At 51.6% G+C, this 27745-nt stretch overlaps 2 protein-coding genes across 7 annotated transcripts in view; one reads left to right on the top strand and one right to left on the bottom strand.

Moving 5' to 3' along the window:
* Positions 1–13863, bottom strand: part of ELMOD3 (ELMO domain containing 3) — a 28551-nt gene extending 14688 nt beyond the window's left edge. Inside the window, exons 1-8 of one of the 5 annotated variants that reach the window (XM_073791189.1) lie at positions 13670–13863; positions 12495–12674; positions 10905–11178; positions 6956–7033; positions 6381–6453; positions 2696–2764; positions 1671–1762; positions 179–302 (exon numbers count right to left, since the gene is read on the bottom strand). In XM_073791189.1, the coding sequence (XP_073647290.1) occupies positions 179–302; positions 1671–1762; positions 2696–2764; positions 6381–6453; positions 6956–7033; positions 10905–10958 (490 nt within the window). In that variant the 5' untranslated portion in view covers positions 10959–11178; positions 12495–12674; positions 13670–13863. The other 4 variants (XM_073791188.1, XM_073791187.1, XM_033838771.2 and 1 more) reach the window with 4 other exon arrangements.
* A 117-nt stretch (positions 13864–13980) lies between these two features.
* On the top strand, positions 13981–27655 carry RETSAT (retinol saturase). Of its 2 annotated transcripts, none has more exons than XM_033838769.2 (11): positions 13981–14291; positions 16359–16541; positions 16868–17109; positions 18011–18212; positions 18797–18994; positions 20756–20875; positions 24456–24594; positions 24830–24939; positions 25015–25181; positions 25377–25536; positions 25801–27655. In XM_033838769.2, the coding sequence occupies exons 1-11, from the start codon at positions 14120–14122 to the stop codon at positions 25938–25940; spliced, it is 1833 nt and encodes a 610-aa protein (XP_033694660.1). In that variant the 5' UTR covers positions 13981–14119; the 3' UTR covers positions 25941–27655. The 2 variants fall into 2 exon arrangements, with proteins under 2 accessions (XP_033694660.1, XP_033694661.1); XM_033838770.2 differs by having other exon boundaries at positions 18134–18212.
* Positions 27656–27745: the final 90 nt, after the last annotated feature.

The raw sequence follows: 27745 nt of genomic DNA on the forward strand, positions 1-27745 counted from the left end.
CTTCCCAGAGAACGGTACAGCCCAGACAGAGCTGGCCGGTGCTCCAGACACTCTGCTCTCCCCCCAGCATGGTAAATGCAGGAGCCCTGGCTTAGTCTCAGCAACCGGGTAGGCAAACTGTGCTCTCTGCCTGACCACTCACGCGGCGCCTGCCTTGGGGCAGCCCCCGTGCACTCACACTGAGCGATGGTCAGGACCAAGTCCCTTTCTTCACGGAGGCCCTGGTGGAGCTTGGGAGGCCCGAAGAGGCAGTGCCGGAGGGCAGCAAGCCCGGTCCTTCGGATCGTTGGCTGGATTCTTTTCTGGGGAGGAAGGTGCAGGCAATAGGCAGAGTGCTGTGATCATTTGCTTTAATGAACTTACCATCAGGCTCAGTACAGGACCGGTCTTGCAGAAAGGAGTGGTTCTCCCACTAACTGGCTGGCCTCTGGGCCAGGGAAATGGGGCAGAAGCTGTGAAGCATCTGCGAATCTCTGGAGACAGGCTCTTCCAGCTCGTAGGCTCTTTGTAAGTAGAGAGAGATGTCCCCAAGCACAGGCATTATCATCCGGTTGTCTACATTTGGTCCTCTGGGCTTTTCCAGAAATAGCTATGTCACTGACTACCAAGGAAGCTAGAGGTGGCTGGCTATGGGGGCTGGCATCTCACAGATGCCAGGCCAAGTTTCCCAGCAGGGCTGCTTCTACCCTTTGTATGTCTGTCTCTGTCTCTCTCTGTAAAGGACATAAATATAAAGTCTAACAGCTCTCTCAGCTTCCAAGATAAGACAGTCAGTGGAGGGGGGGGACTTCTCTGGCAGTCCAGTGGTTAAGATTGCACGCTTGCAATGCAAGGGGCGCTCGTTCAATCCCTGGTCGGGGAACTAAGATCCCGCATGCCATGTGGCACGGCCAAACCAACAAACAAAAAGACAGTCAGTGGGCACTTTTTTGGAGCAGGATACCCCTGCAGGGAGCTGGCGCCTTCTGTCCACACCACAGCAGCAGTGCCTAAACCAGCTCCTGCCGACCTCTCCTTGTTCACAGCCATTGCCGCAGGGCTTAGGATACTCTGATTTCGGCAGCCTCTGGATCTCTGGGTCCTACAAGCCAATCTGATTCCTATCTTTTTAGCCTCGCTCCTTGAGCCAGGCTTTAGGTTGAAGATCTGAGATCACAGTTCTCTAAACTTACTACTGGTCACCAAGATTCCCCAGAAGGCTTGTCAGCTTTTACTCTCCTTCATATTCTTTCTTTTTCCAACCCCACATATTTTTTAAATTCCCAAATAACTTCTTGTTCCTCTAGGGGATGGAAGATTTTCCTGCGGTGGCAGTGAATTACTCAGCTCTCTGGACAGGCTGCCCTGCTTCCCCAAGGAACTCCCTAGCATCTGATTGCAGACCTCCCCATCCCTAGGAGGAGAAAGCAGGGAGCAGCTCCACGGGCCCCTATAAGACAGGGCCACTAGAGTTCTGGGGGCACAGTCCCTGAAAGGCCGCCGGGGCCCACATGACATGTGGGTCCTTGGCCACTTGTGATCCTGCGCCCCGAGATTTCTTAGTCGAGACAGAGCCCTCGCCTGGAAAGTTCCATCTTGCTTGCCCAGTGCCCTATCCTGGTGGGGAAGAAACCTGGCTCCTGGGAAGAAAGTGCTTTGCTTGAGACCCCCAAACCTCCCTACTGTCATACCTTGAAGGAAGAGAGGTCCACGGTCTGGAAATGCTGGAGGGCCTCAATGAAAGAGATTAGCTGCCCAGGCTGGTCTGAGCTGGCCCGGCTCCCTGTGGCAAAAGGGAAGACACTCTGGCACTTGTAACAGTAGTCATTCTATCAGCAGACATTTACTGAGGGCCGCCGGTTGCCACCTCTAAGCCCAGCGCTGACTTTCAGCTGTAAACGTCAGACACCTACAGTTACAACCAAGCCTCCTCTGTCAAGGGGGTGGCGTTATCTGCTGGGCTGACTCCCTTTCGGACCCGGCTGTGCAGAGGCTGAAGTGAGTGGAGATAGATCTGCAGGGGCCCCTAATGTCCACTCATCTGTGAGCGGGGGCAAGTCACTGCCTGGAGGAGGTACCCACGCAGGAGCATGCTACAGGTTTGTTTAGGGGCCTTTCCTATCTTCTACTTTGCCCCTTCTCACGCCCTGGATACGAATGATCCCCTATCCAGCCTTCGCCACAGGGTACTGACTCATCAGTCCGCAATACAGGTGATGGCTGATACAGTCCACTCTAACATCTCTTCAGGAGCTCAAGTGGGGTTCAGGCTAGATTTGGGTCCCAGTTCTCCCCTCCCGCAGCTCCATCCAAACCTCCTGAAAGGCACGAGAGACAGAGGCTTCCAGCAGATGGCTTCAGCCCCCAGTTCCAGGGACTTGCTTGTATAGTGAACAGCCTGCTCGACCTGACACAGGGGTCCTGGCTGCCTGCCTCCATCCTCTGCCTGACCTCATCACCCTGCAGACGTTGACCCTGATGAAGGTCCTCCCTGTCTTCTCTCACGGCTGGCAGCCCTCTCCCCAAGGCATTCATCCCCATTCCCTCCAGAGGTCGATGGCATCACCTCTGAATTGGGAAAAGAGATTTTATCCTATGTCACGTATTGGAAATGAGAAGACCCAGGAATTCTGTATCCTAATCCCAGAGGCACAGAACATTAGCCACACGGGTGGCTCGTGTGCTTAGCAGCAGCGGGCTGTGAGGAGGCAGTTACCTGTCTCTGGCTGGATACTGTCCACAGCTTCCCATTCTTCTTGGGCTCGGAGCACCTCTGTATTCATAACTGCAATAGTGAGAAAAGGAGACCGTCTGAGATCGAGGTGTGTCCGGATTGCTGTCGTAGCCCCTGGCCTTCCCTGCCTGCCTTGGGCCTTGTTGCTACCCTCTGACATGCCAGAGTGAGCTTTCAAAAAGGCAGATCTGACGGCAGCCTGCTGCTCAGAACCCTCCAGGGCGTCTCCATAATTCTCAAGATGAAACCCCAACTCTTCACAATTGGGAGACTCCTTACCTCTCTGGCTCTGTCCTGGGGCATCCAGAAGTACCTGAAGTCTCTCAACAGCCCCCTTGGGTGCCTCTGCACACCCCGCTCTCCCACCTTCAGTTCCAGCCCCTTTTAGCGCAGTTCCATCTCATCCTTCAGCCAATTCCGGCATCACCCTCACCTGGCGCCTTCTTTAGCCTCTGTAATCTGCGTTAGGAGCTGCTCCATGAGAGACCCCGACACCCCATGCTTACCACCATGTTGCAAACTGTCTTGCCCACTGCACTGGGCGCCACAGGAAGGTAGGGTTCTGAGCGCCTGACACATGACAGGTGCACAATGAATGTTTTTGTTGTTGTTTGTTTGTTTGTTTTGTTTCTGGCTGTACCTCGCAGCATGCAGGATCTTAGCTCCCCAACCAGGGATCAAACCTGTGCCCCCTGCAGTGGAAGTGCAGAGTCCTAATCACTAGACTGCCAGGGAAGTCCCCACAATGAATGTGTGATGAATGAATGAAAGCACAACAAAAGCGAGGGAAACAGAAGAAAAAAGCAGCAGGACAGGCGCTCTATAACCACCACACAGCCCTCTTCTCCACACCACAGCTGCCACTCTCTGGGCCAAACTGCTGGCAGCATGGCCCATCACTGGCTTTTCCCATTTGCTACGGAGGACACTGGCCGACAGTGGGCAGGATGGAGAGACCTCTGTTTGACACCCAAACTCGTGAGCCTTCTAGCTTGGGTGGTGAAAGCAGGTTAGGACAGCTCCCCTCTGCCTCGCAATCCGGGCTGAGGACGTTCACGTGACAGTGAACTGTTTTGTAAGTATACTTGCAAATTAAAGAAAAAGGTACCCCAAAATCAAAACACTAAAGGATAACGAGGACAAGGAGGCTGCTGGGGAGCCGGAGGGCTCAGCTGGCAAAGCACAGCGCAGAGCCAAACTGCTTGTCAACTTTCCATCTCTGTCCCTCACGAGCTGCGCTTCTTCGGGCAGGTCACTTAACCATTGGTAATCACTCTTCCAACTATTGTGAGGAGGACGTAACTCTTCAGATTCTAGGGGAGTGCGTGGCCCAAAGGCCACTCGCTCAATAAACATCAGCTAGTATCACTGACGCAGTTGTGGGCTCGGGTCTAGCAGGGATGTGGACGGTGGGAGCAGATGAGATGGGTCCGGGGTCCTGAATCCTGGACTTCTAGGACATTCAATCTTGCCAGCCCCAGCCCGGGGTAGCAGATTACACCAGGGCTTCCAAACTAGGTAACTTCAACAGAATACAGAACACTCAACCTGGGACAGTGAAGAAAACAAAACTTACTTCCAGCATGCTGAACCCTTGGGAGATGAAAAAGAGGGACAAAGTGGCTAAACAAGAAGAGCGGAGCAGCAGCCATGGATCTCATCACGACGCTGAGAAGCTCCCCACCCTTCACCCCTCATCCACATCCAGCTTCACTGACTTCATGACTTCAGATCATTATGAGCAACTCGATCCATCTTTCACCCCCCACACCTTCACCTGCAAACGGGTTGATCAAAGGTTGTGAGCCAGGAGCACAAACCTCACAGGCAAGGGTGTGGGAGCTTACTGTGACAGCAAGGTAGTCAAGAGAAAGTCCGAGGTCTCAAGCAGCAACACAATCTGGTGCCCAAACTGGAGACAAACATCCAACCTGTGTAAGAGCATCTCTCTCCTTTCCTGGTTCCTTTAGGACTCCCACCTCTGAAGATGATCCTGACATAAATACTATTTTTCCCCTAAACTGACAGAAGAACGAGGAGCCACAGCACGAATCTCCAGGACAACAAACCCAGGTCCCGTTAGTACGGCTCTTTATCGTTTTTCCTTTTGTCAACTGCCTCCTTTATTTAGGCCCTCTTCTACTTATTCGCATAGTAAACGGCACAGCTGATCTAGTCGGCCTATTAGTTTAAATTTGCTGAGAGCAATCTGGGGGAAAAATTGTAGTTATTTAGTATGATTAAGAATATCTGGGGCTTCCCTGGTGGTGCAGTGGTTGAGAGTCCGCCTGCCGATGCAGGGGACACGGGTTCGTGCCCCGGTCCGGGAAGATCCCACATGCCGCAGAGCGGCTGGGCCCGTGAGCCGTGACTGCTGAGCCTGCGCTCCGCAATGGGAGAGGCCACAACAGTGAGAGGCCCGTGCACCACAAAAAAAAAAAGGAATATCTGGCACATAAATGCCAGTTGCACTGAAATAGAAAATACTTTAGCATTTAAGGCAACATCTCTAATAAATGTTAGGTTTGTCACCACATGGTAAAGACAAAATTCAATTAAAAGATACTTTACAGACCTCCATATAGTTTTTCTACATTGGAATATTTTTAACAGACCCCATATTCTTAGAGATTACATTTTCAGTTTACAGAATTTAAAGACAACAATGCACACCAATGAGCGTTCACTATGATTTACATTCTGTGTGCTAAGCACTTTACACTGCCTCATTTAATCCTTACACAACTCCTATCATACAGGTTCTGATATAATCCCTGTTTTATAGATGAGGAAAGTGAGAGTCAGAAAGATTAAGTTACTTGCTCAAGGTCATAGGGCTGATGGGTGAAAGAGGCAGGACTTAAGCCAGAGATATCTGGCTCCAGAACTGGTTCTTCTGAATTGGTGAGTGTGCTTTTCTGTGTAATAAATTAGCAAGTGGAATGAGCTTTAAATATAGTATGGGAAGAGCCATGTCAAGCAGATAAAACAGGATAACTTTTCAAAGGCTTTTCACCCACTCTGTCTCATTTCATTATCACAACATCCCTTTGAGGACAAAGGAGGTACTAATATTTCCACTGTAGACACAGAGATTATATGATTTGCCCAAAGACGCACAGTAAGCTACCAGCAGGGCTTGTGGGGCCAAATTAGAACTCAGGTCTCTAACTTCCCTTGAAGGATGATAACTCTATGAAGTGCTACAGGAGGGGCGTCCCTGGTGGCACAGTGGTTAAGAATCTGCCCGCCAATGCAGGGGACACGAGTTCGAGTCCTGGTCCGGAAAGATCCCACATGCCGCGGAGCAGCTGAGCCTGTGTGCCACAACTACTGAGGCTGCACTCTAGAGCCCGCGAGCCACAACTACTGAGCCCGCATGCCACTACTGAAGCCCGCGCGCCTAGAGCCCGTGCTCTGCAACAAGAGAAGCCACCGCAATGAGAAGCCCGCGTACCGCAACGAAGAGTGGACCCCGCTCACTGCTACTAGAGAAAGCCCACGCGCAGCAATGATGACCCAATGCAGCCAAAAATAAATAAATAAATGTACATATATATATATATAAAATTCTACAGGAAAAGTAGTGAGAGAAATTCAAATGAGGAAAAGCAGACCCACAGGGAGCTCCGCCTTGAGTCCCACCCAGGATCCGAGGGGGACTTACCAGCCGGCTCCCAGCCATTATTCGCTTCTGCCGTCAGGGCCCGGAGGATGCCGTGGTTCTTCAACTCTGAGATCTGTAGGGGCAGCTGACCCTTAGTGCGAGGGCAGAGTCCACGTCCCCCCACCCACACAAACAAGTCCCACCCGCTGTACTGAGTGTCCTCGAAACTGGAGGCCAGAAGAATCTAGTCTTCCCACATGGGTTGGTTAAAACCAATCTTAAAGAGAAGCACCCGGAAAATGCCAACTATGACGGAGCAGTTGAGTGACGTGAGGACAGGTATGAATATATGCCCTCCTTGGAGAGCAAACAGACAAAAATCCACTCAACTCAACTGAGACAGAGGTGTGCTTGCGGTATTCCCGCTGCACTCTATGTTCTGCCTCATTATAACAAGTATCTTATCAGATAGAGGTTGTCTTGCATGCCTGTGCCCTCCCCACACCCCCATCCAAAGTGTGAGCTACTGGAGGGCAGGGTCTGTGCCCTCCTGTGTCCCGGTGCCTGGCACCATATAGCAGCAAGTAACACAAGCTTCTGCCGACAGGAAGCACTGAGGTGTGGGTGATACGTACAGGAATTCCCCTGAAAGCCAGAAGAGCACTGTTGTCCTTGTCACATGGTGGAGGGTACCCAGCAGACACACCTTCAACCTGCAAGACAAACCAAAGTCAGTCTCCTGGGCACGTAGTAGTCCCTCCAAGATGACAGCTTAAACGTCACACCTTTTTCCAATAACACACACACACAAAATGGATGAACTCCTGAGAAGTCAACTACAAGGAATACTGTAAGGGAAAACTCCTGTTTAATCAGTCTTAAGAAAAACCACGAAAAGCTTAATGTTAATATAATGTTAATATAATAAAGCTTAATGTTATATAATGTTAATATAAAAAATTTTTTAAATATATTTAATTTATTTATTTTTGGCTGTGTTGGGTGTTCACTACTGTGTGCGGGCTTTCTCTACTCGTGGCGAGCGGGGTCTACTCTTCGTTGTGGTGTGCGGGCTTCTCGTTGCGGTGGCTTCTCTTGTTGCGGAGCACGGGCTCTAGGTGTGCAGGTTTCAGCAGTTGTGGCACGTGGGCTCAGTAGTTGTGGCTCGCGGCTCTACAGTGCAGGCTCAGTAGTTGTGGCGCATGGGCTTAGTTGCTCCGCGGCATGTGGGGTCTTCCAGGACCAGGGATCGAACCCGTGTCCCCTGCATTGGCAGGCGGATTCTTAACCACTGCACCACCAGGGAAGCCCAATGTTAATATAACATTATACAGATTTCCTTGCTCCGTTCAAGGTCTCAAGGCTCTGAGTAAGTAAAGTTGAGTGTAGCACTTTCCTCACTTTTGGCCTTTCTGCTCAGCCAAACCTTCCCCCTACTGGAGCTTAAAAAACCATCTGACCAACTTTTTGCAACTCATATCACCAATACAGGGCTAATTTTCCTAATATGTTAAAAAAAAAAAAAAAGATCCTACAAATCAGTAAGGAAAAGAAACAACCCAGTAGAAAAACTGGCATGGATATGATTTACATAAAAGGAAGCACAAATAGTTCTTAAACGTGAAGAAATGCTCAACCTTACTCATAACAAGAGAAATGTCAAATAAAACTACTCTGAGATAATGTTTTTCACTTATCCTATTATCCAAGATCAAGAAGTGTGTTAACACTGTGCTGGCTAGACGACCAAGAGTTATAAGACACTGGAGAGTGAATTGGTACCACCTCTCTGGCTTGACAATATCTGACGAAATCACATATGCTGTGCACATTTGGGGCCTGCAATTTCATTCTAGGAATTTATCTAACACATATAGTCATCCATGTACAAATGACATGCTGACAGTGTCATTCATGGTAGTACTGTTTATAAAAACAAAAAGCTAGAAAAACCCTTGACTGTCCACTAATGGACTTTTAATTTTATTTTATTATACTTTATATTTTCCCCCCAGTTTTACTGAGATATAACTGACATACAGCACTGTATGAGTTTAAGGTGTACAGCATAACGATCTGACTTATATACATCATGAAATGATGACTACAATAGGTTTAGTGAACATCCATCATCTCCTATAGATACATCAACAAATAGAAAAAAACACTTTTTTTCCTTGCGATGAGAACTCTTAGGATTTACTCTTAATAACTTTCATTTATAATATACAGCAGTGTTATCTTTATCATGTTGTACATTACATTCCTAGTACTTATTTTCTTATAACTGGAAGTTTGTACCTTCTGACCACCTTCATCCAATTCCACCCCCACCTCTAGTAGCCACAAATCTGATTTCTTTTTCTATGAGTTCCTTTGTTTGTTTTTGATTTTTTTATTTTTGGCTGCGTTGGTCTTTGTTGCTGCGCATGGTGTTTCTCTAGTTGTGGCGAGCGAGGGCTGCTCTTCGTTGCAGTGTGCGGGCTTCTCACTGTGGTGGCTCCTCGTTGCAGAGCACGGTCTCTAGGCACGCAGGCTTCAGTAGTTGTGGCTCGCTGGCTCTAGAGCACAGGCTCAGTAGTTGTGGTGCACGGGCTTAGTTGCTCCGCGGCATGTGGGATCTTCCCGGGCCAGGGATTGAACCCGTGTCCCCTGCATTGGCAGGCGGATTCTTAACCACTGTGCCACCAGAGAAGTCCCTATTTGTTTGTTTTTGAAGTATAATTGACCTACAACACATTGTTAGTTCCTGGTGCACAACACAGTGATTTGATATTTCTATACATTTCAAAATGATCGCCATGATAAATCTAGTTGTCACTAATGGACTAATTTTAAACAAATTAAAGCATATCCACTCAATGAGATCCTATACAGCCATAAAAAAGAGTAAGAAAGTACTTTATGGACAATTTGCAACAATCTTCATGATATATTAAGTGAAACACAAAGGGCAGAGTATATACACTATTTTGCCATTTGAATTTCTAAAAAACACATAAATATATTTGCATGTCTTTACAGAGACTATTTCCAGAATTATATCCAAGGAAGTAGTAACTTTGCCTCCATCAGGAAAATTGGGTAGCTGGGGGACAAGGGTGGAAGGTAGTTTTTTCACTATATGTACATCCTCTGTACTTTTGGATTTTGAACCATCTGCAGAATTATTTTCTCTAAAATAAATAAAAGAAAAAATAATAATTAAAGGAATCATTGCTTATGTCAAGGACCGAGAATCTCAGATTGTCCTGTTACTCTAATCCCTTCCACATATTTTTGCCAACTAACACTCCTTAAACACAGCTTTGACTTTTTTGATTTCTTTTTGCCTGGGACACAAGAATGGACACTAAACACACCACAGCTGAGCTAACTCCTCCATAACTGGCCTCACGATGCCTAAGCACTATTGTCTCCCAATTTGATCCAATGAACATATGTGCTGCAGTTCCTCTCACCTCCAACCCCTGGGTCATGTGATTTTCCTCCAGAATCCGCCCCCACCTCCACCTTCTCAGTGTTTTCTGGTCCCTTCAAGATCAGTTCCACCTCCTCGGGGAGGCCGACCTTACCAACTGGGGCTACAATGGTCCCTCACGTCTCTAAGTCCTATAGCCCCTCTGTATGCGGCACAAGGACCTCTGCAAAAGACCCATCTCCCCAGTCAGACTGCCGCTTTGAGTGCAGGGACCTTCTCGTATACTTGTTTTATATTTCTTAGACCATTTGCACAGCACTAGGCTCGAGATACATTCTCAAAAATATCTGGTAATTCATCATGCTGAACAGCTCCCTGGAGAAGTCTGTGTGCTCAGGACTCATCGCATCCTTCCTTTCCCTCTCCGATTCAGTCCTCTCTAGTGTCCCAAGATGGATGTTCTCTGGAAGAACAGTTCATCTATCTTAGAACAGTGACAAAAACCTCCCTGGACTCCCAAAGCACAGGCTTTGTCCCCATTCTGGCCACTGAATCCCACAGGCTCCATTTAAGACTATTTCTGGGCAAGGTAGTGAAAAAGGTAAGGAATGCAGGGTAAGCCACCAGGCTCACACGAAGACATAGCACATTGGGGGACTTCCCTGGTGGTCTGGTGGGTAAGACTCTGTGCTCCCAATGCAGGGGGCCTGGCTTCGATCCCTGGTCAGGGAACTAGATCCTGCAGGCTGCAACTAAGATCCAGTGCAGCCGAAAAGAAAAAAAAAAAGACATAGCACATTGATTCAGGGGTCCTGACAATAATTAGGCCAAAACACGCACTGGAGACAGAAAGGGCCAGTAAGGTAAGCAACCCAAATTGATGAAATACACATTTCTTGGGGGATTCTGCCTGAAATTCTCTTCCCACCCAAGCAAATCCAGACCCAAATCCCATAGCCCACTTAGAAAATAAGCTGTCAGGAAAGGCAATGGACCCAGAAGTGACTAGAAGCTTCTTCTAGTAGAACAAAGAGAACTAGAGTGAGGATTCTTCCTACACATTTCTGAAGGTCCACGTCCTCTTGAGGTACGCTCTGTCTTATTACTATTAACAACGTAACCCAAACCAACGCCTTCTTTCCCAAACAGAAGTGCTTGCTTACCTGTCCCCCTCTTAATTCTTTCTCATCATGGAAAGAGCAAGAGTTTTCATTCATGACTCAAAATCATTTGTTCAAGTGAACTCTGTCCTTGGGCTCAGAAAGGAGTGTAATAAGGTCTGAGATTAGAAGCTCTGGGGAGAGCCCTAGATCCGACTGTTCTACCTCTGCCTTCCTTCTTGGCAACCACTTAGACTAAGAACAAGAAAACAGTCCCTGTGTGCCATCACCGGGGTGCAGGTTTCTGTGAGTCCCTGAGGTTTCCGGAGCATCAGCCCTGAAAAAAAAAAAAAAAAAAATTAAAGAATAAAACTGGTTTCATCATTCAATTATGCCTCTGTTAAGAACTGACTTGAGGGCTTCCCTGGTGGCGCAGTGGTTGAGAGTCCGCCTGCCGATGCAGGGGACACGGGTTCGTGCCCCGGTCCGGGAAGATCCCACATGCCGCGGAGCGGCTGGGCCCGTGAGCCATGGCTGCTGAGCCTGCGCGTCCGGAGCCTGTGCTCCGCAGCGGGAGAGGCCACAACAGTGAGAGGCCCGCGTACCGCAAAAACAAAAACAAAAACAAAAAAAAAAAGAACTGACTTTAAAAATCTTCAAGCAGCTGTAAACATATTCTGAATAAACAGGCTTCTTTAGCCAAATGCCTGCCTCTTACTATCCATGTCACTGGATGGAAAGAAGGGGTCCCTGCAGGAGTCCGAGAGCTGGACCATCAGTACCCAGGAGGCAGCACCAGTGTAAGTGGTGGGGATCTGTTTCTGAAGATGAAGTTACTGAGATCTGGGGCAGCATCTCAAAGGGGTGAGGCTGATTTAGAGTGACACGTCGGTGCATGGTCTTAGCTTAAGTGCTCAGGCTTTGCTTAGGTCTCAGACGCAGGTTGGGCCTAATACCAGATTCGGTTCCTACGACGGTAGAAACTCAAAATGCAACACTGTGCCTACCCTTCCTCAGTTAGCACCAGCATTGTACATGTGGCAGCTGCCTAGCCAGTGTGGCTAGCTCTAAGCCCTTCCTCCCATGAGTCCACCCTAGGAAGAGGGCTGGACAGGCCCACACCTCATCATGGGGGAAGTGGACACCATGGATGTCTGTCACAACAAGAATGTGGATAAGTATGCAGATGACTGGCAGTCGTACCTCACAAACTTGGTTGACTTTTTTTTTTTGGCTCGCTGCACGGCTTGCAGGATCTTAGTTCCCTGACCAGGGGTTGAACCCAGGCCCTTGGCAGTGAAAGCGTGAAGTCCTAACCACTGGACCACCAGGGATTTCCCCAGACTTGGCTGACTAAGGATGGAGGGTGGCACTGCCCTGAGGTCAGCCCTCCAGAGAATATGATCTGGGTTCCCTACAAACTGACTGCCAGTAACAAGATGGACTCTTTGTCAGGGGGCAGGACGCACTGACTGATTCCTAACACCAAGAGCGGGAACACCTCCCGACTCTAGGGCTAGACATTTGGCTCACTGTAACTGAGGGGGAGGGCAGTGCTCCTCAGGAACTAGCTCTCTCTGGGCTCTCAGCATCTGCCTCCCTTTCCTTTCCCTCCTCCTTGACCTCCATGACAGCATATGACCAAACACTCACACACTGGCCAACCTTGCGAAGGTGACAGGCAAGTATGGTGACGGCAATCTCAGGAAGGCTCTTCTGTTACTGGGCTCGAAATGTATCAAGCAGCAGAGATGCATGACCAACTTTACATGCCTGCTGGCGCCTCAGTTCTGGCTGCCGCCCTGCTGGGGGCTTCAATAGGACAGTTACTATCTGTAAGAGAGAAAGAAAAGAGCAGAAACTGTCAAACAAGCAAGTACTGGAAATCACAAAGTCACTCCTACCAATATTAGGCAAGTTCCTCATGGCCTGAAGAAATGGCCATCCTATAAAGATGGATCCTTTCCAAATTCAGTATTTATGGTGCACCCACTTTACTTTTTTTTTTCTTCTTTTTTTGCGGTACGCGGCCCTCTCACTGTTGTGGCCTCTCCCGTTGTGGAGCACAGGCTCCGGACGGGCAGGCTCAGCGGCCATGGCTCACAGGCCCAGCCGCTCCACAGAATGTGGGATCTTCCCGGCCTGGGGCACGAACCCGTGTCCCCTGCATCGACAGGCGGACTCTCAACCATTGCACCACCAGCGAAGCCCACCCACTTTACTTTTTTAATTAAAAAAAAATTTTTTTAATTGAAGTAGAGTTGATTTTCAATGTCATGTTAGTTTCAGATGTACAGCACAGTGATTCAATTATATATATAATATATACCTGAATGCAGATATTCTTTTTCGAATAGCTTTCCATTATAGGTTATTACAAGATATTGAATATAGTTCCCTGTGCTATACAGTAGGTCCTTGTTATTTTTATGGTGCACCCACTTTAGGCAATGAGCTACATTAAGGGCAATGATTTTAAGTTTAAGCTGGCTGGAGCTTAAACTCTCTGAATAGGTATTTAATCTAGAAATTGGGTCCACACCTTAAATAAAAATGCGCACACAGGTGTGCCACTTCCTTCATCGGCCTTGTCGCTGGGGCCTCCCCGGCCCTTCCAGCCCCGACCAGGCCTCCGCCGCAGGCATCACCATCCCAGGGGGGCGCCGCAGCCAAAACTACTGGCCAATTTGGGGTCACAAATCCCGGTGCTCGCCGGCTGGGATACGCGTATGTTAACAGAGATCTCAGTCCATCGAGACACCCAGCCAGAGAGGGTGGGGACTCCGGACAGCAACTTTCTCGGTGGGGAACACAAGAAAGCAACTTGCCTCAGGTCATCCAGCGAGACCAAAACCGATGTCTCCGGTCTGCCAGTAAGGAGTCTCTCTCTGTTCTGCAACTCTCAGCCTTGTCTCGCCCCAGAGCGACCATTTCCGCCCCACATTCCTTCTCCTTGGACCCCCGGGTCTCGCCAGCTGAGCCCCCGAGTTCCCAGAGCTTTCGCGATTGGGGTGCCTCAGCCCCTCCGGGCCTCCTCCGCGCATGCGCACGGGCCTCCTCCGCGCATGCGCACGGCCCTCCGCGCCTCCAGGGACGTGAGTACGAAGAGCCGCAATGGTCAATCTCCGCCGGAGACTTGGCTTCTGGCCAAAAAGGGCCTGGCTGAGCAGTGGCCAAAGTTGGCAGTGCCTTCCGGGTGCGAGGATAAGTTAACTGGGCAGAGCCGCGGCCGCAGAGCCCGGGCGCAGTCGGAGCGGACAGGTTCCGACGCCAGCGCGATGTGGCTGTTGCTGCTGCCGCTGGCTGCGCTGCTGCTGCTGGCCGTCCTCGGCAAAGTTTGCAAGGGGTTGTTCTCCAGCAGCTCCCCGAACCCCTTCTCCGAGGATGTCAAGCGGCCACCCGCGCCCCTGGTGACCGACAACGAGGCCAGGAAGAAGGTTCTCAAGCAAGGTGAGCGGGAGGGACCCCGGGGTCTGAGGCTGCGCCTGGACATCCTCGCGGGTTAGCGTTCCCCAGATGCAGAGTGATGGGAGGGCTTCTTTGCACGTGGAGGCACCCGCTTTAGAGTCCGCCACTGGCGAGAGCCTTGGTCCCCGCAGGCCCGGGGAATCGTGGCCACACGGGCGCGGGCATCGTCCTCGGCGAGCCAAGTTTTTGGCATAGCCACGCTCAGGCCCTGCCACTTAGTATAGCGGTGGCTAACCGGATAAACAAGAGGTGGCTAACCGGATAAACAAGAGACCCTTCCCCTACTTTGCTTTAAGACCTTAACGTTTTCACTTATCTTCCCCATGGGTTCAGGGACTTGGGAGAGCTGCACAGAAACCTTTATAGGAAATTGCATTTGGCCCATCAAGTGATTTGACTGGTTATGCCTGCTCCCATCTCTTGTTGAAACGAGACTCAACAGGGTGACTCAGGCTCAGAGCTGCTCTTCCATTGACCTGCACTGTCATCTTTAAAAAGTATTTGCGAATTTCCTCTAAGGTTTTAAAGAAAGAGTTCTACTGCTTAAAAAAGAAAAAAGAAAAAAAGAATAACCTGTAAAGAGAATAATCTGTTGATATCCGAGATCTCTCTCACCTGTTCACTTGTAAATTTTAGTATTCTGTGCAACAAGTCTTGCTACACAGTTGGAGACAGTATTGTTCTAAGTGGAAGGGCTATTAGTTTGAACTTCTGAGATCAGAGTTTTAATTGGACTCTGTCACTAATTTGCTGCGAAAACATTAGCAAGTCACTCCATTTATCTGGATTGGTCTAAAAATGAGATGACTAGTTTAACTGTTGCAACTAACATTTTAAATGACAGTAGAATGGAAAATATCAGAGTGCATAATACATGGTTCTGGTAAGTATTGTGAAACTTCTGTTTCAGGTATTTATATTATATACTAACATATGTTCTGGGATGTGAATATGAAATATATTTTTCACTATAGGTCTTTTAAAAAACATTTGAAAAGTTGAAAGTTTACTGAGTTCCCTAGCAGCTTGAAAAATTCCAAATCTCAGTTCTTCAGGAGTGATCTTTTTTTTAAAAAATATATTTATTTATTTATTTATGGCTATGTTAGGTCTTCGTTAGGTGCATGGGCTTCTCATTGTGGTGGCTTCTCTTGTGGAGCACAGCCTCTAGATGTGTGGGCTTCAGTAGTTGTGGCACGTGGGCTCAGTAGTTGTGGCACATGGGCTCAGTAGTTGTGGCACGTGGGCTCAGTAGTTGTGGCTTGTGGGCTCTAGAGCACAGGCTCAGTACTTGTGGTGCACAGGCTTGGTTGCTCCGCAGCGTGTGGGACCTTCCCGGACCAGGGCTTGAACCCGTGTCCCCTGAATTGGCAGGTGGATTCTTAACCCCTGCGCCACCAGTTAGGAGTGATCTTGAGAGAACAGATCTTGTGTAGGAAGTGCCCATACAGCACCACGGGCTGTCCAGTTTTGTCTTGTTTAGGTGCTTCCTCCTCAACCCCACCTCCACGATTTCTCAGAGCAGCTCTGTCCTGCCTCTGCATCAGGATGTTGAAGAACCATCATCCTACTGGGCTGCTCCACTGCTAACTGCAGACCCTGCATTTTCCAAAGATAACCTGCTTGTGAATGGACCAGTCCATGAGCCAGCAGCCTGCACTGGCCCCGTCCCCCTCCTTGTTTCCTTTCTTCCCTAGCTCGCTCTCTGTCTGCACTTAGGTTTCTCAGCCTGTATTGCAGCATTTTTGTTCCTATGATAGTTTGTGGATTTTTTTACTTTCTTTGCAAGTAGGAAACATCCCCAGCTACATAGTGGCTTTCCTTAAATCAGTTCAGATCAAACCAAATCACTTTGTTTACCCCGCCTGGCTGGTCCTGAATATTTCCCAGGTAAAATGTTTGAGACATTTTAGTCAGGAGCTCCTTGCCAAACTGCTCTAGAGTTTTCTGGCGTTGTACAGGCTAGAGAATTCTGCCTTGGTTTCCACATCACTGCTCTTTCACTGCCCCCCAAGAAGCCCCCACCTCCATCTCCTCCATCTGCTGCAGCTTTCTCAGCCAGCCGAGTGCCAGAGAAGCTGGATGTGGTGGTCATAGGCAGTGGCTTTGGGGGCCTGGCGGCAGCGGCGATCCTGACCAAAGCTGGCAAGCGAGTTCTGGTGCTGGAACAACATACCAAGGCGGGAGGCTGTTGTCATACGTTTGGACAGAATGGCCTTGAATTTGACACGGGTAAGGCTTCTGTGGAAAAGGGCTGGGAGCTGGTGGTTTGGAGCAGCCATGGTGGGATGATCCTGGGCATTTCTGTGATTTTGGAGGCCCCGTCTTCTCCCTGGGCACCGCTTTCCTTGTCTGACAGCTGTACCTGCCGGCAGCCGAACTGGGCAGGGATTTGGTGGTTTCTGCTGCAACCCCCCTCTACAGAAAGGGTGGGTACCCCCTCTGGGCACAGACTCAGCCCTGCAGGACAACCTCTTTCACCTTGCTTCCTTGTTGGAGCTTTTCCAGGGCTCGATCCCCATATCCCTATGACACTTTGTTTTTCTGTCTCCCAACAGGAATCCATTATATCGGGCGCATGCAGGAGGGCAGCTTTGGCCGTTTTATCTTGGACCAGATCACTGAGGGGCAGTTGGACTGGGCTCCCACGGCCTCTCCCTTTGACATCATGGTACTAGAAGGGCCCAATGGCCGAAAGGAGTTTCCCATGTACAGTGGGGAGAAAGCCTACGTACAGGGCCTCAAGGAGAAGTTTCCCCAGGAGGAAGCTGCCATCGACAAGTATATAAGGCTGGTTAAGGTAACACGGACATGCTGAGGACCCCCTGCTTATTCCCAGCAAGGCTGACCTTCCTCATTAGCGGAGTGATGGGTAAGGGAGGCAGGAAGGAGGAACAGGCCTGTCTGTCTGGAGCTCAGCCTCCACTGGAGTTGGCCTCTGTGCCCCGGGGGCCCTCTGTCTCTGGAGCCTGGGCTCCGCAGCTGCCACTCTCACTCTGGCCTCTGGGGGGCGCTCAGCTCTCCTCCCTGACCACGCTGGCCTCCCTGACCACACTGGCCTCCCTGTGGTCGTATCACCACTTCTTCACTTCATCTGATTGGGATTATTCACAAGGAATTTGGGCTGGAAACTGAGAAGCAAAAAAGGACTCACCTGAGGGTAGAATGGGAAAAATTCACAGAGTATGGAGTTTTTTGTTTTTTTGTTTATAAATTTATTTACTTTTTTATATTTGGCTGCTTTGGGTCTTCATTGCTGCGCGCGGGCTTTCTCTAGTTGCAGCGAGTTGGGGCTACTCATTGCGGTGCGCGGGCTTCTCATTGCAGTGGCTTCTCTCATTGCGGAGCACGGGCTCTACGCAAGTGGGCTTCAGTAGTTGTGGCATGCGGGCTCAGTAGCTGTGGCTCCCGGGCTTAGTTGCTCCGTGGCATGTGGGATCTTCCCAGACCAGGGATCGAACCCATGTTCCCTAAACTGGCAGGTGGATTCTTAACCACTTTGCCACCAGGGAAGTCCCAAGTACAGAGTTTTTATTTGTTTGTTTGTTTGTTTGTTTGTTTTCCCAAGTACAGAGTTTTAAAATGCAAATTCAGCCAAGTTCAGCCGGGGCTAAGTGTTGCTGGCCCTCGGGCTATGCAGGCTGTTGGAAAGGCGAGTCAGGAGATGAGATCTGTTCCTCCCTGCTCATTCCCTTCCCCAGGTGGTATCCAGAGGAGTCAGTCATGCCATCTTGTTGAAGATCCTCCCGCTGCTCATGGTTCAGGTCCTCAACAAGTATGGGCTGCTCACCCATTTCTCTTCGTTCCTCCATGCATCCACCCAGAGCCTGGCCGAGGTCCTGCGGGAGCTGCCAGCCTCCCCGGAGCTCCAGGCCGTGCTCAGCTACATCTTTCCCACTTATGGTGGGTACTGGCCTTGGGCCCCAGGCAGCTCCTGGCTCTCAGTCTTCCTTCCTGAGCCTGCTTGGCTGACTGAAATGGAAGAGCACACACCCCAGGCCCTCTGGAGCTCATGGAGGAGATGTCTGTCCACCTCCCTACTGGACACACTGATAAAAATTCCCTTCACCCACGCCCTGGATGACTTTCCTTTCCAACCAAAACTGTCCTCCCTGGCAGCATGACAGTTTGCAGGGAGGACATTCCCAGTGGCCCCAAGACCTGTAAGGTTCCCCGTTCCCCACATTTGGATGGAAACAGGCCCTCTGGCTGCCCTGAGCCCCGGGGATCACTTGGATCCTGGGATGCATAGCCTCAGACCGCGTGTTTTCCTTTTTTTTTTGGCCATGCCTCACGGCTTGCGGGATCTTAGTTCCCCAACCAGGGATTGAACCCGGGCCCCTGGCAGTGAAAGCACTGAGTCCTAACCCACTGGACCGCCAGGGAATTCCCAAAGGCTGCGTGTTTTCTGATGGGAACCCGTATTCCTTTCTGAACGAAGGTACCGCTGCCCCTCCTGCCTCATCACCCCTTCCTTCCTTCTGTAGGCGTGACCGCCAGCCACACCACCTTTGCCATGCATGCTCTGCTGGTTGACCACTACATAAAAGGGGCCTTTTATCCCCGAGGGGGTTCCAGTGAAATCGCTTTCCACACCATCCCTGTGATTCAGCGGGCCGGGGGTGCTGTCTTGACGAGGGCCCCTGTGCAGAGCATCTTGCTGGACTCAGCTGGGAAAGCCTGCGGTAAGAGCCCTGCATTGTCTTCACAGTCCCTGGCCGGGGTGGGAGAGACCTGGGGTCTCTGGGTGCAGAGCAAAGAAAGCACTGAGGGCAGAAGGTGTAGAAGAACTGACCTCCAAGTCGGAGGTTAAAGCCTGGAATCTGTCCCAGTCTGGGGCTGCCCGGGGATAGCGATTGGCCTGGAAGCAAAAAGGACACGGGAAGGTTAAAGGGTGGCATGGTTCCCAGAGAACAGTATTTCATCATTTATTCAATGGATAAAAATAGTTATCTGGTAATCTAGGACCTCCTGAGTGTAGGGGCTGTGTCTTTTTAATCTTTATGTCTATAGACTTTAGCACATAATAGAATCCAGTAACTGTTTGTTCAGTGACTGATGGAGTGAGTACGTAACCTGGGTGCTCGTAGGGTGGTGTGGAGGCCGGCAGGATGCCCTGCCTTCAATCTGTAAATGGCAGAGTGGGACCCAGACTCTACCCTGGCTCAGGTGTTTGCTGTCACCTGCACAGAGCGTCAAAATCCCACCGTGGATGAACTCTGTGAGGAGAGGCTCTATGCAAGGAAGGACTCTGGTAGACAGAACAGGCCATCCAGGCTGCGGGTGCTTCAGAAGCATCAGCTAAGGGGGCAGAGAGAGGCCTGGGGAAAACAGAGCTGGTGTGACTGTAAATTCACCAGAGGAATCTTTCAAGGAGGAGGTGGTGAGTGGGTAGCCCAGGGCACGCAAAAATCAAGGGAGAAAAGACCGTCAGCGGTCTCCAAGGGCATGTGTGTAGAGGAGACTGGGAAGTTCCCGGTGGTGAGAGGGGGGTGGCTGTCTGATGTGTGAGACTTTCTCTCATGTTCATGAGCAAGTTCTTCCAGCCGTCAGGGGGTCTGTGGACCAAGGTGGGTTTATCAGTTCAATTAAATTCAGTGGCGGATATATTTATTTGTGTTTTTCACGTGCTAGGTGATAAAAGATAAGTAAATCCTAATCTGTAACTCAAGAAGTTTCCAGTCTCACAGGGAAGATGACTGTGCTATAATTAAAGTGCCACATAGAGGCGGGCACCAAGGATGGAGGTGACACAGAGGGTGGTGGAACAGGGAAGGCCTCAGAGGGAGGTCATGAAGGGTGAGAGGAAGCTAGCCAGAGGGGAGGGGTGGTTATTCCAGGCAGGGGGAACAGAATGTGCAGAGGCACAGAGGTATGAAAGAGCTGAGTATTTTTAGGCATCTGAAAATGTTAGGTTGAATCATAAGAGACTGCCACATTTATAGGTTAAAAAAACGGTTGACTATCAGCTATTTCATACAGTCCTACCTCATAGTTTAGTGAGAATGGCCAGAGATGAGGCTGGACGTACGAAAGGGACCACATCAGGGAAGGCTGAGACAAGACCTTGGAGTTTAAGTAGAGGTTGAGGTGTCTTTGGAGGATTTTGAAAAGAGCAAGTTGGGACGGGAAGTCTGGCAGCTGTGAAGAAGGGTCTAGGATTCCAGTGAAGGCCTTCAGCCCATGGGCTCTTTCGGGGTTCGTGTGAAGGTTGGTGGGTTGCTCAAGAGAAGCGTGCCCACGCAGGGTGGGGAGAGAGGTAGGAAGCCAGGGCGGGGACCGTGAGCCAAGAGGGCAGCGCTTCAGGATGGTTCCCTCACTTTGCAGTTTGGCCTGGGGCCTGCCCGCTCGGGGTCAATGTGGGAGAGATCTGGGGGGTGGGGAATAGGGACCTTTCTCATCCTCCTGGAGCTTACAGAACCTCAGCCAAGCTCTTGTGCCTGCAGGTGTCACTGTGAAGAAGGGTCAGGAGCTGGTGAGCATCTATTGCCCCGTCGTGATCTCCAACGCAGGATTATTCAACACCTATGAGTACCTGTTGCCAGAGAAGGCCCGCTGTCTGCCAGGTAAACGACTGGGCTGCATCACTGTCCTCCAGGTGCCCCAGGCCTGCCCTCTGCAACCAGCTGGCTCAGCCTGGCTGATGCTTCCCCCAGCATTAGCACTGCCCTTTGACCCTCCATAGGCAGAAAAGGTGAGCACACCGGTTTCTAACATCCGTTCCCAGAAGGCCTCTGTTTAGGGGGTGGCATCAACTTCCTTTGTATCACATCCTCCCCAAAGACCCTTTGGTCCTTATCTCTCATTTCATTCTTGGCATATTTACTCCCTTTCCCCTTATCACCTCAACCATGTTTCCCTTTCCTCTTTCAAGTCTCCAGTCCTAGTTGCCCATTTCCAGTTTCCCTAGATCTTAGATCATCTCTCTGCTAGTCCATGATGGTGGGTTGAGTCCTAAAGGAACGTTTCTTGGACTTTCACTGAGTTTGCCCTATGAATCCTGCTTCCTTCCTTAGTTTCTCACTTAGTTTGAGTGGGGAAGCCTGATCTGACATTGTTGGTAAGGGGAGCCAAGGCTGGCGTGGAGAAGAAGGCCTTGATAATATTGTTGTGGGCCTGCCTCTTCAGGAAGCAGCTCTGTATTGGTGCCGAGGCTGCAGGAGTATCCTCCGCTCCGTGAGCCCTGAACTCAAAATAAGCCTCAGTCTAGTCATCTCCACTGATACGCCGCGTCCAAAACTAAAAGCCTGTTTTTGTTCTTGCCTTGATCCTCGGCCACTGGGTAGAGGGCTCGTCATCCTAATGGTGATGGCTGGGGAAACAGAGGCACACAGGTGAATAACTGCCCAAGGCCACCCAGCTGGAGGTGGCCAAGCTGAGAGGAGAAGGCTGGTGTGTCTGACTCCTAAGCCTGGGCTGCTGGCCTGCTCTGGGCTGGGAAGCATGGGGCTTCCAGAGCGAAGGCCTCACTTGAAGGGGCAGGAGAGCAGGTCGGCCCACAAGGAACAGAGTGGCTGAGCCAAGGTTAGCTGAGACGTCACCATTTGGAAATGTAGCTGGCAGCTCCCCATGTGATTGAGGGGAGGAGGCCGCTGGCTGGGAGGGGACCGGCGATCCTGGAGGGTGAGGCAGAGGCATCTGCGTAAAGGCCTCTGGCTGGGGTGGGGAGTAGGGAGCCACTCACGATGAGTTTGGGGTGGAAACCCCGGACTTCACTGGTGCCCGGGGAGGAGCGCTGTGGAAAGAGCGCTCCGCCCCAGAGGGCGGGCCCAGGGATGTGAGTTCAGTAGAAAAGTGAGGCCTTGGATTTCCTGGTGGGGGAGAGGGTGGGTGGCCGTCATGATTGTCTCTGAGGTACAGGCCATGTGCTCCTGGGAACTGGCCTCCTCAGCCCTCTGCCTCACTTAGCTGGGCCTCGGCCGGCACCTGCTGCCAGCAGGGGCCTCCCCTCTCTCAGGCCGGGTGAGCTGAGTGGGGTGGGGCAGAGACCGCCCGGTGGCCTTTGGTACTTCGTGCCTCCCTCTCTCCCAGGACCTCTGAACCCTGACACTGTCCCCTGACGGGCCCAGTGTTCCCCCAGGCCCGCCTTCTCTCCAGGCAGCCATGCCACAGACTTAGCTGCCGAGCTTGCCTCCCTTCACTGGCGGAAGCAGCTTCCACTGCTCTTACGTATCCCAGCCCTGAAGACAGTCTCATGTGCCAGCCCCTACCTGCCTGAAGGACCAGCTGCCTCTCTCGAGCGGGAGCTGCATGAATCCCAGTTTGAGAGCATTTCAGACAGTGGCAGCAGTGATGCTTAACTCAGAGACCCCAGGTGCTGGGATTCCTACGTTTCCAGCTGTTTGGGGGTAGAGATTCTCACAGTTCTGTCTCCCTCTCAGAGATGGGAACGGGATATCTGGTGGCCTTGGGGACAGGCAGTGCTAGTGGGGGTCGAGGGTGGAGGTGGGGTGGTCAGGCAGGGGGAGCCTTTGTGAACAGGAGCGCCTTTCTTAAATTCCACGGCTGAGCTTTGAGGAGGGTAGTTTGGAGAGGAGGTGTTTTGAGTAGGGAAGACTAGTTTGACAAAATCAGTAGGGGAGCTAAGGCTGGTGTGGAGAAGCAGGGCTTGGTCTCATCGTCGTGTGCCTGATTTGAGACCCAAGGTTCTGTTTTTCTGCCAGGTGGGTGGCTCCTGGACCCCTTCCTTCTAGCTGGGGAAAGGGACAGGAGGGGCTGGGTGGAGGTGATGGCTGTGCTAAGGGGCTTCTGAAGACCTGGGGGTATCACTCCTGGGCCCCTGGTTCTCTCTGTGCCCACCCTGCCCCACCTGGAAAGGGGGTGCCCACAGCTGTGGTTCCCCAATGATGCTGGGACCCAGGGGAGAAGGTGCTCCTGTCTTTCCAGGGCAATTACTACTACTCACCACATCCCCTGCCCCGCCTCGGCGCTCCCACAGCTGGGCGGCTCGGCGCTCCCACAGCTGGGTGTCATATGCCCGTTGTCCTACTGTAATTGTTACAACGCCCCCTTGACTCTCAGAAGTGGCCTGTTCTGGATGATAAGTTTTATGGTCACCCTCCCCGTAGCACTCAGGTCTTCGCAGCCTCTAATAGGAGAGCCAGCTTCTTCAGGAAAGTGGACAGTGGACAGGCATCACGTCCGATTCCTTGCAGTGTTCCCAAGGCCTCGCAGAGGATCCAGCGCATTTCAGGTCCTCAACAAATATTTGTTACATGAATTAAGCAGAGCAGCCAGTGGCGACTTATCCCTCAGGCAGAGGCTGGAAATGGTCCTGGGAATGGGAACAAAGGATAAGACTCCGGGGCTTCCCTGGTGGCGCAGTGGTTGAGAGTCCGCCTGCCGATGCAGGGGACACGGGTTCCTGCCCCAGTCCGGGAAGATCCCATGTGCCGCGGAGCGGCTGGGCCCGTGAGCCATGGCCGCTGAGCCTGCGCGTCCGGAGCCTGTGCTCCGCAATGGGAGAGGCCACAGCAGTGAGAGGCCCGCGTACCGCCAAAAAAAAAAAAAAAAAAAAAAAAGGATAAGACTCTGTGGGAGCAACTTCCAGAAAACTGGTCTGGGCTCAGCTGTTGAGAGGTGGGAATGCCCAGTGGCTTCGGTCCAGGGGACCAGAGGCTCCCACGGTGCCTGGTGCCTTCCTCCTCAGTGCTGTTCTTCCCTCCTCCCCAGATGAACCCTGAAATGCCAAGCGCCAGTGATGCCATTTGCATCTGTTCATCTGCATCACTTACCATTTTAAGGCCTTGTGCTGACTGTTCAGCACAGGAGGAATTATGCATATTCAGTCATTAGATGGTTTGTATTCAACTTAATACCGAAGCCAAGGCTTACAACCAAATACTGTTCCTAGCTGTGCTCTTTGTAGTGCAGAGCCCGTCATCCGCTCATAGCTGAGACATTAAGGGGACGATGGGAGGCAGTGAGCAGCTCAGAGAGCCAGGCGTCACTCACTGCTCCTCAAGGCGCTCAGAGCAGAAGTCTGAGGCCGTGGCCTCCACAGGCAGGAGACCAAAGAGCAGGCCCCTGCCAGGTTGAGTTGTCCAAACGTCTGAGGCTGCAGATGAGGTGAGTGGGCGTCCGCAGGCTCCCGGGGCAGGGGCAGCAGTTGGTGGCCTTGTTCACGCGGCCCTGCCGCCTCTGCAGGTGTGAAGCGGCAGCTGGGGATGGTGCGGCCCGGCTTGAGCATGTTCTCTGTCTTCATCTGCCTCCGAGGCACCAAGAAGGACCTGGGGCTGCCGTCTACCAACTACTACGTTTATTTTGATACAGACATGGACATGGCGTAAGGCGTGGGTGTGCGTGTGTGGGGAGGGTGCCCTCCCCTGATGCTGGGGGAGAAGCAGCAGGATGCAGGATGGGAGGAAATGGGCAAGAATCTACTCCCAAAGGGCTTTTCCCTACCTAGGCTGTGCCTTGGCCTCATCCCTTCGGGGGTCCCTGGGGGTGACCTACCCTCGGGGTGGTGCTGTTGGCTGCGGGGAACAAGGCCGGGACCAACAGCCCCTCTCCTCCCCCAGGATGGAGCACTACCTCTCTCTGCCTGCGGACAAGGCTGTAGGGCACATGCCCGTTCTCTTCATTACTTTCCCGTCGGCCAAGGACCCGTCGTGGGAGGACCGGTTTTCAGGTGGGGCTTGAGGTTCTAGGGCGGGGGCTTGGGCGGGGCAGGGGCAGCAGTAGTGACCCCGCCCTGCATCCCCAGGCCGCTCCACAGGGGTCGTGCTGGTGCCCACCTCCTATGAGTGGTTCGAGGAGTGGCGGGACGAGCCCCAGGGAAAGCGGAGCAGCGGCTACGAGACCCTCAAGAGCTCCTTTGTTGAAGCCGCTCTGTCGGTCGTCCTGAAGCTCTTCCCACAGCTGGAGGGGAAGGTAGGAGGACAGACTTCTGTGGCTGGTGCATCTCTACCCTTTCTTTGGGGCAGGGGAACCAGGCCTGGGCTGACTGAGCTCCAGGAAAGGATAGGGAGCCTGTGCCGGCAGGCAGCTCGTGCAGGGGCAGGAAAGGAGGTGAGGGTCTCACAAGGTCCCACTCCCACTCTTCGGCTGCCCCTTTTGCCTCCTCAGGTGGACAGTGTGACTGGTGGGTCCCCGTTGACAAATCAGTTCTACCTGGCAGCTCCCCGGGGGGCCTGCTACGGGGCTGACCACGACCTGGGCCGCCTGCATCCTGGTGCGATGGCCTCCATGAGGGCCCAGAGCCCCATCCCCAACCTCTACCTGACAGGTACACTCACTGCTGCATTTTGCCAGGACCTGAGACCCTGGGCTTCCCTGTCACCCAGAGTCCTCCATTCTTGCCCTCAGATCCTGCTGCCCCCTGCAGCCTCCCACACCCTGAGCTGGGCTGCCTCGGCAGCTGTGGACCCTGGTCCTGGTCCTGGTCTGAAGCCATCTCTGGGCGGCCCTGGCCCAGGGGCTCTTGTCCATCCCTGTCCCCCACTTGGGGGGGGGGCAGCAGTGCACACGGGCCTCTGCTTTTGTCTCCTAGGCCAGGATGTCTTCACCTGTGGGTTGATGGGAGCCCTGCAAGGGGCCCTGCTGTGCAGCAGCGCCATCCTGAAGCGGAACCTGTACTCAGATCTTCAGAAGCTTGGCTCAAGGGTCCAGGCACAGAAGAAGAAGAACTAGTTTGGTCAGGGATGAGTCAGAGGAAATTTGGCCAGTGCTCCGGCACAGCCCCTGACTTACCCATGTCTTTCTGATCACGTAAAGTACTCGTTTTTAATTTCTGAATAAGAGTCCGACGCAGAAGTGTAGCATAGATGGCGCTTTTTTTTTTTTTTGGCTGTGCTGCACAGCATGTGGGATCTTACCCCGACCAGGGATTGAAGTCCGTGCCCTCTGCAGTGGGAGTGCAGACTCTTAACCACTGGACTGTCAGGGAAGTCCCTAGATGGTGGTTCTTAAACTGAAGCTCTTCCAGCCAGGCAGGTGGTGATCCTTCATACCTTTTTTTTTTTTTTTTTTGCGGTACGCGGGCCTCTCACTGTTGTGGCCTCTCCCGTTGCGGAGCACAGGCTCGGGACGCGCAGGCTTAGCGGCCATGGCTCACGGGCCCAGCCGTTCCGCAGCATGTGGGATCTTCCCGGACCGGGGCAGGAATCCGTGTCCCCTGCATTGGCAGGCGGACTCTCAACCACTGAGCCACCAGGGAAGCCCCTTTCATACCTTTTATAACATGCTGTCTCTACAAAAGGCCCAGCGTGGGTTACTGACTTGGGTGACTTTAATGGTTCATCAGGCAGCGCTCTGCATCCCGCACCCACACCTCCTAACTCAGAGCCATCAAACCAAATATTCTTTGGTCAGGTGGCCAGAACCCTTGAGAGTGTGGGGCGGCTGAAGCAGGGTGGTCCCACTGGCCCGAGGCTTCTCTTCCCACTCCCCCTTAGTGCCTCTCCGCGGGAGTTCTACACAGCGGAGAGAGGGTGCCTGATGAGCACGGTTTGGGTTGTAGTTCCATAGGTTGAGGCTCCAGAGCCCATTTTTCTGGCTCCACTGGCTTTCCCCACAGCGGGTGGGGAACCGCCTGTGATAGGGTCCATGTGGACGTGGGGGCAGGGGGCTGACAGGACGCATTAGTTAGCAAGGTGTATGTTACAGAAGAACATCCAATGCGCATGCAGCCAGGGCCTGGGCTCGTCTTCCTTATGATCGGGGTTAAATTGGGTTCTCACCATGCCAGCATCAAGGTACCCTCCCAGACCTCAGGGCCTGAGCCTCGAGACTTAGCTTCCTAAAATACACAGCGAGACGGGGGCGTTCGCCGTCAGGGCAGAGGCCTGGAAAGACAACTTCACTGGGGTTGATGCAGGTGGAGAGAGCTTTCAAGCCAAGGGTACAGCAAAGGACGAGCCCTACGAGGTAACGAGTGTATTATGACAAGAAGCCCAGCTACTCCCAACCTAGGACAAGGGCTGCCTGGTGAGGAGGAGGAGGTTGGCAGGCAGTCAATCAGAACATGGAAAATTACAGACCACGTGCAAAGCTTGGGAATGCGTTTCCGGTGTATTGATTCTTACGTGGGGATTGGGTGGGAAGGTGAGTGAAGGCTAAAGGTTTAAAAAAAAAATGACCTTCCACTTACGTTAGGCCTTATTTTAATCAATTTCAATACAGTACTAATAAATTTATTAAGGGGGATTAAGAGGTACAATATAATCAATAATACTGAAATAACTTTGTATGGTGACAGATGGTTACTAGACTTACTGTGTTCAATTTGCAATGTACACAGATATCGAATCACTATGTTGTACACCTGAAACTAATACAATGTCGTATATCGACTGCTTTTTAAAAAATAAGGAGAAAAATTAAATTTAATGATTTTAGAGCTTTAACATTTGAAATTTATTTTGGTTTCTGTGCAGAGATACATAACTACGTGGTGACGGCATTCATAAAAGCTAGGTAAAACATTATATGTGGAA

This window comes from Tursiops truncatus, chromosome 14 (assembly GCF_011762595.2).
Source record: "Tursiops truncatus isolate mTurTru1 chromosome 14, mTurTru1.mat.Y, whole genome shotgun sequence".
NCBI classification, from domain to species: domain Eukaryota; kingdom Metazoa; phylum Chordata; class Mammalia; order Artiodactyla; family Delphinidae; genus Tursiops; species Tursiops truncatus.

What these genes read in the sequence shown, in the direction of transcription:
- RETSAT (XM_033838769.2), top strand. Translation starts at nt 14,120, where the DNA reads ATGTGGCTGTTGCTGCTGCCGCTGGCTGCGCTGCTGCTGCTGGCCGTC. An exon ending in GAAGAAGGTTCTCAAGCAAG is followed by an intron (nt 14,292 to 16,358) that starts GTGAGCGGGAGG and finishes CATCTGCTGCAG; the next exon opens with CTTTCTCAGCCAGCCGAGTG. An exon ending in CCCCAACCTCTACCTGACAG is followed by an intron (nt 25,537 to 25,800) that starts GTACACTCACTG and finishes TTTGTCTCCTAG; the next exon opens with GCCAGGATGTCTTCACCTGT.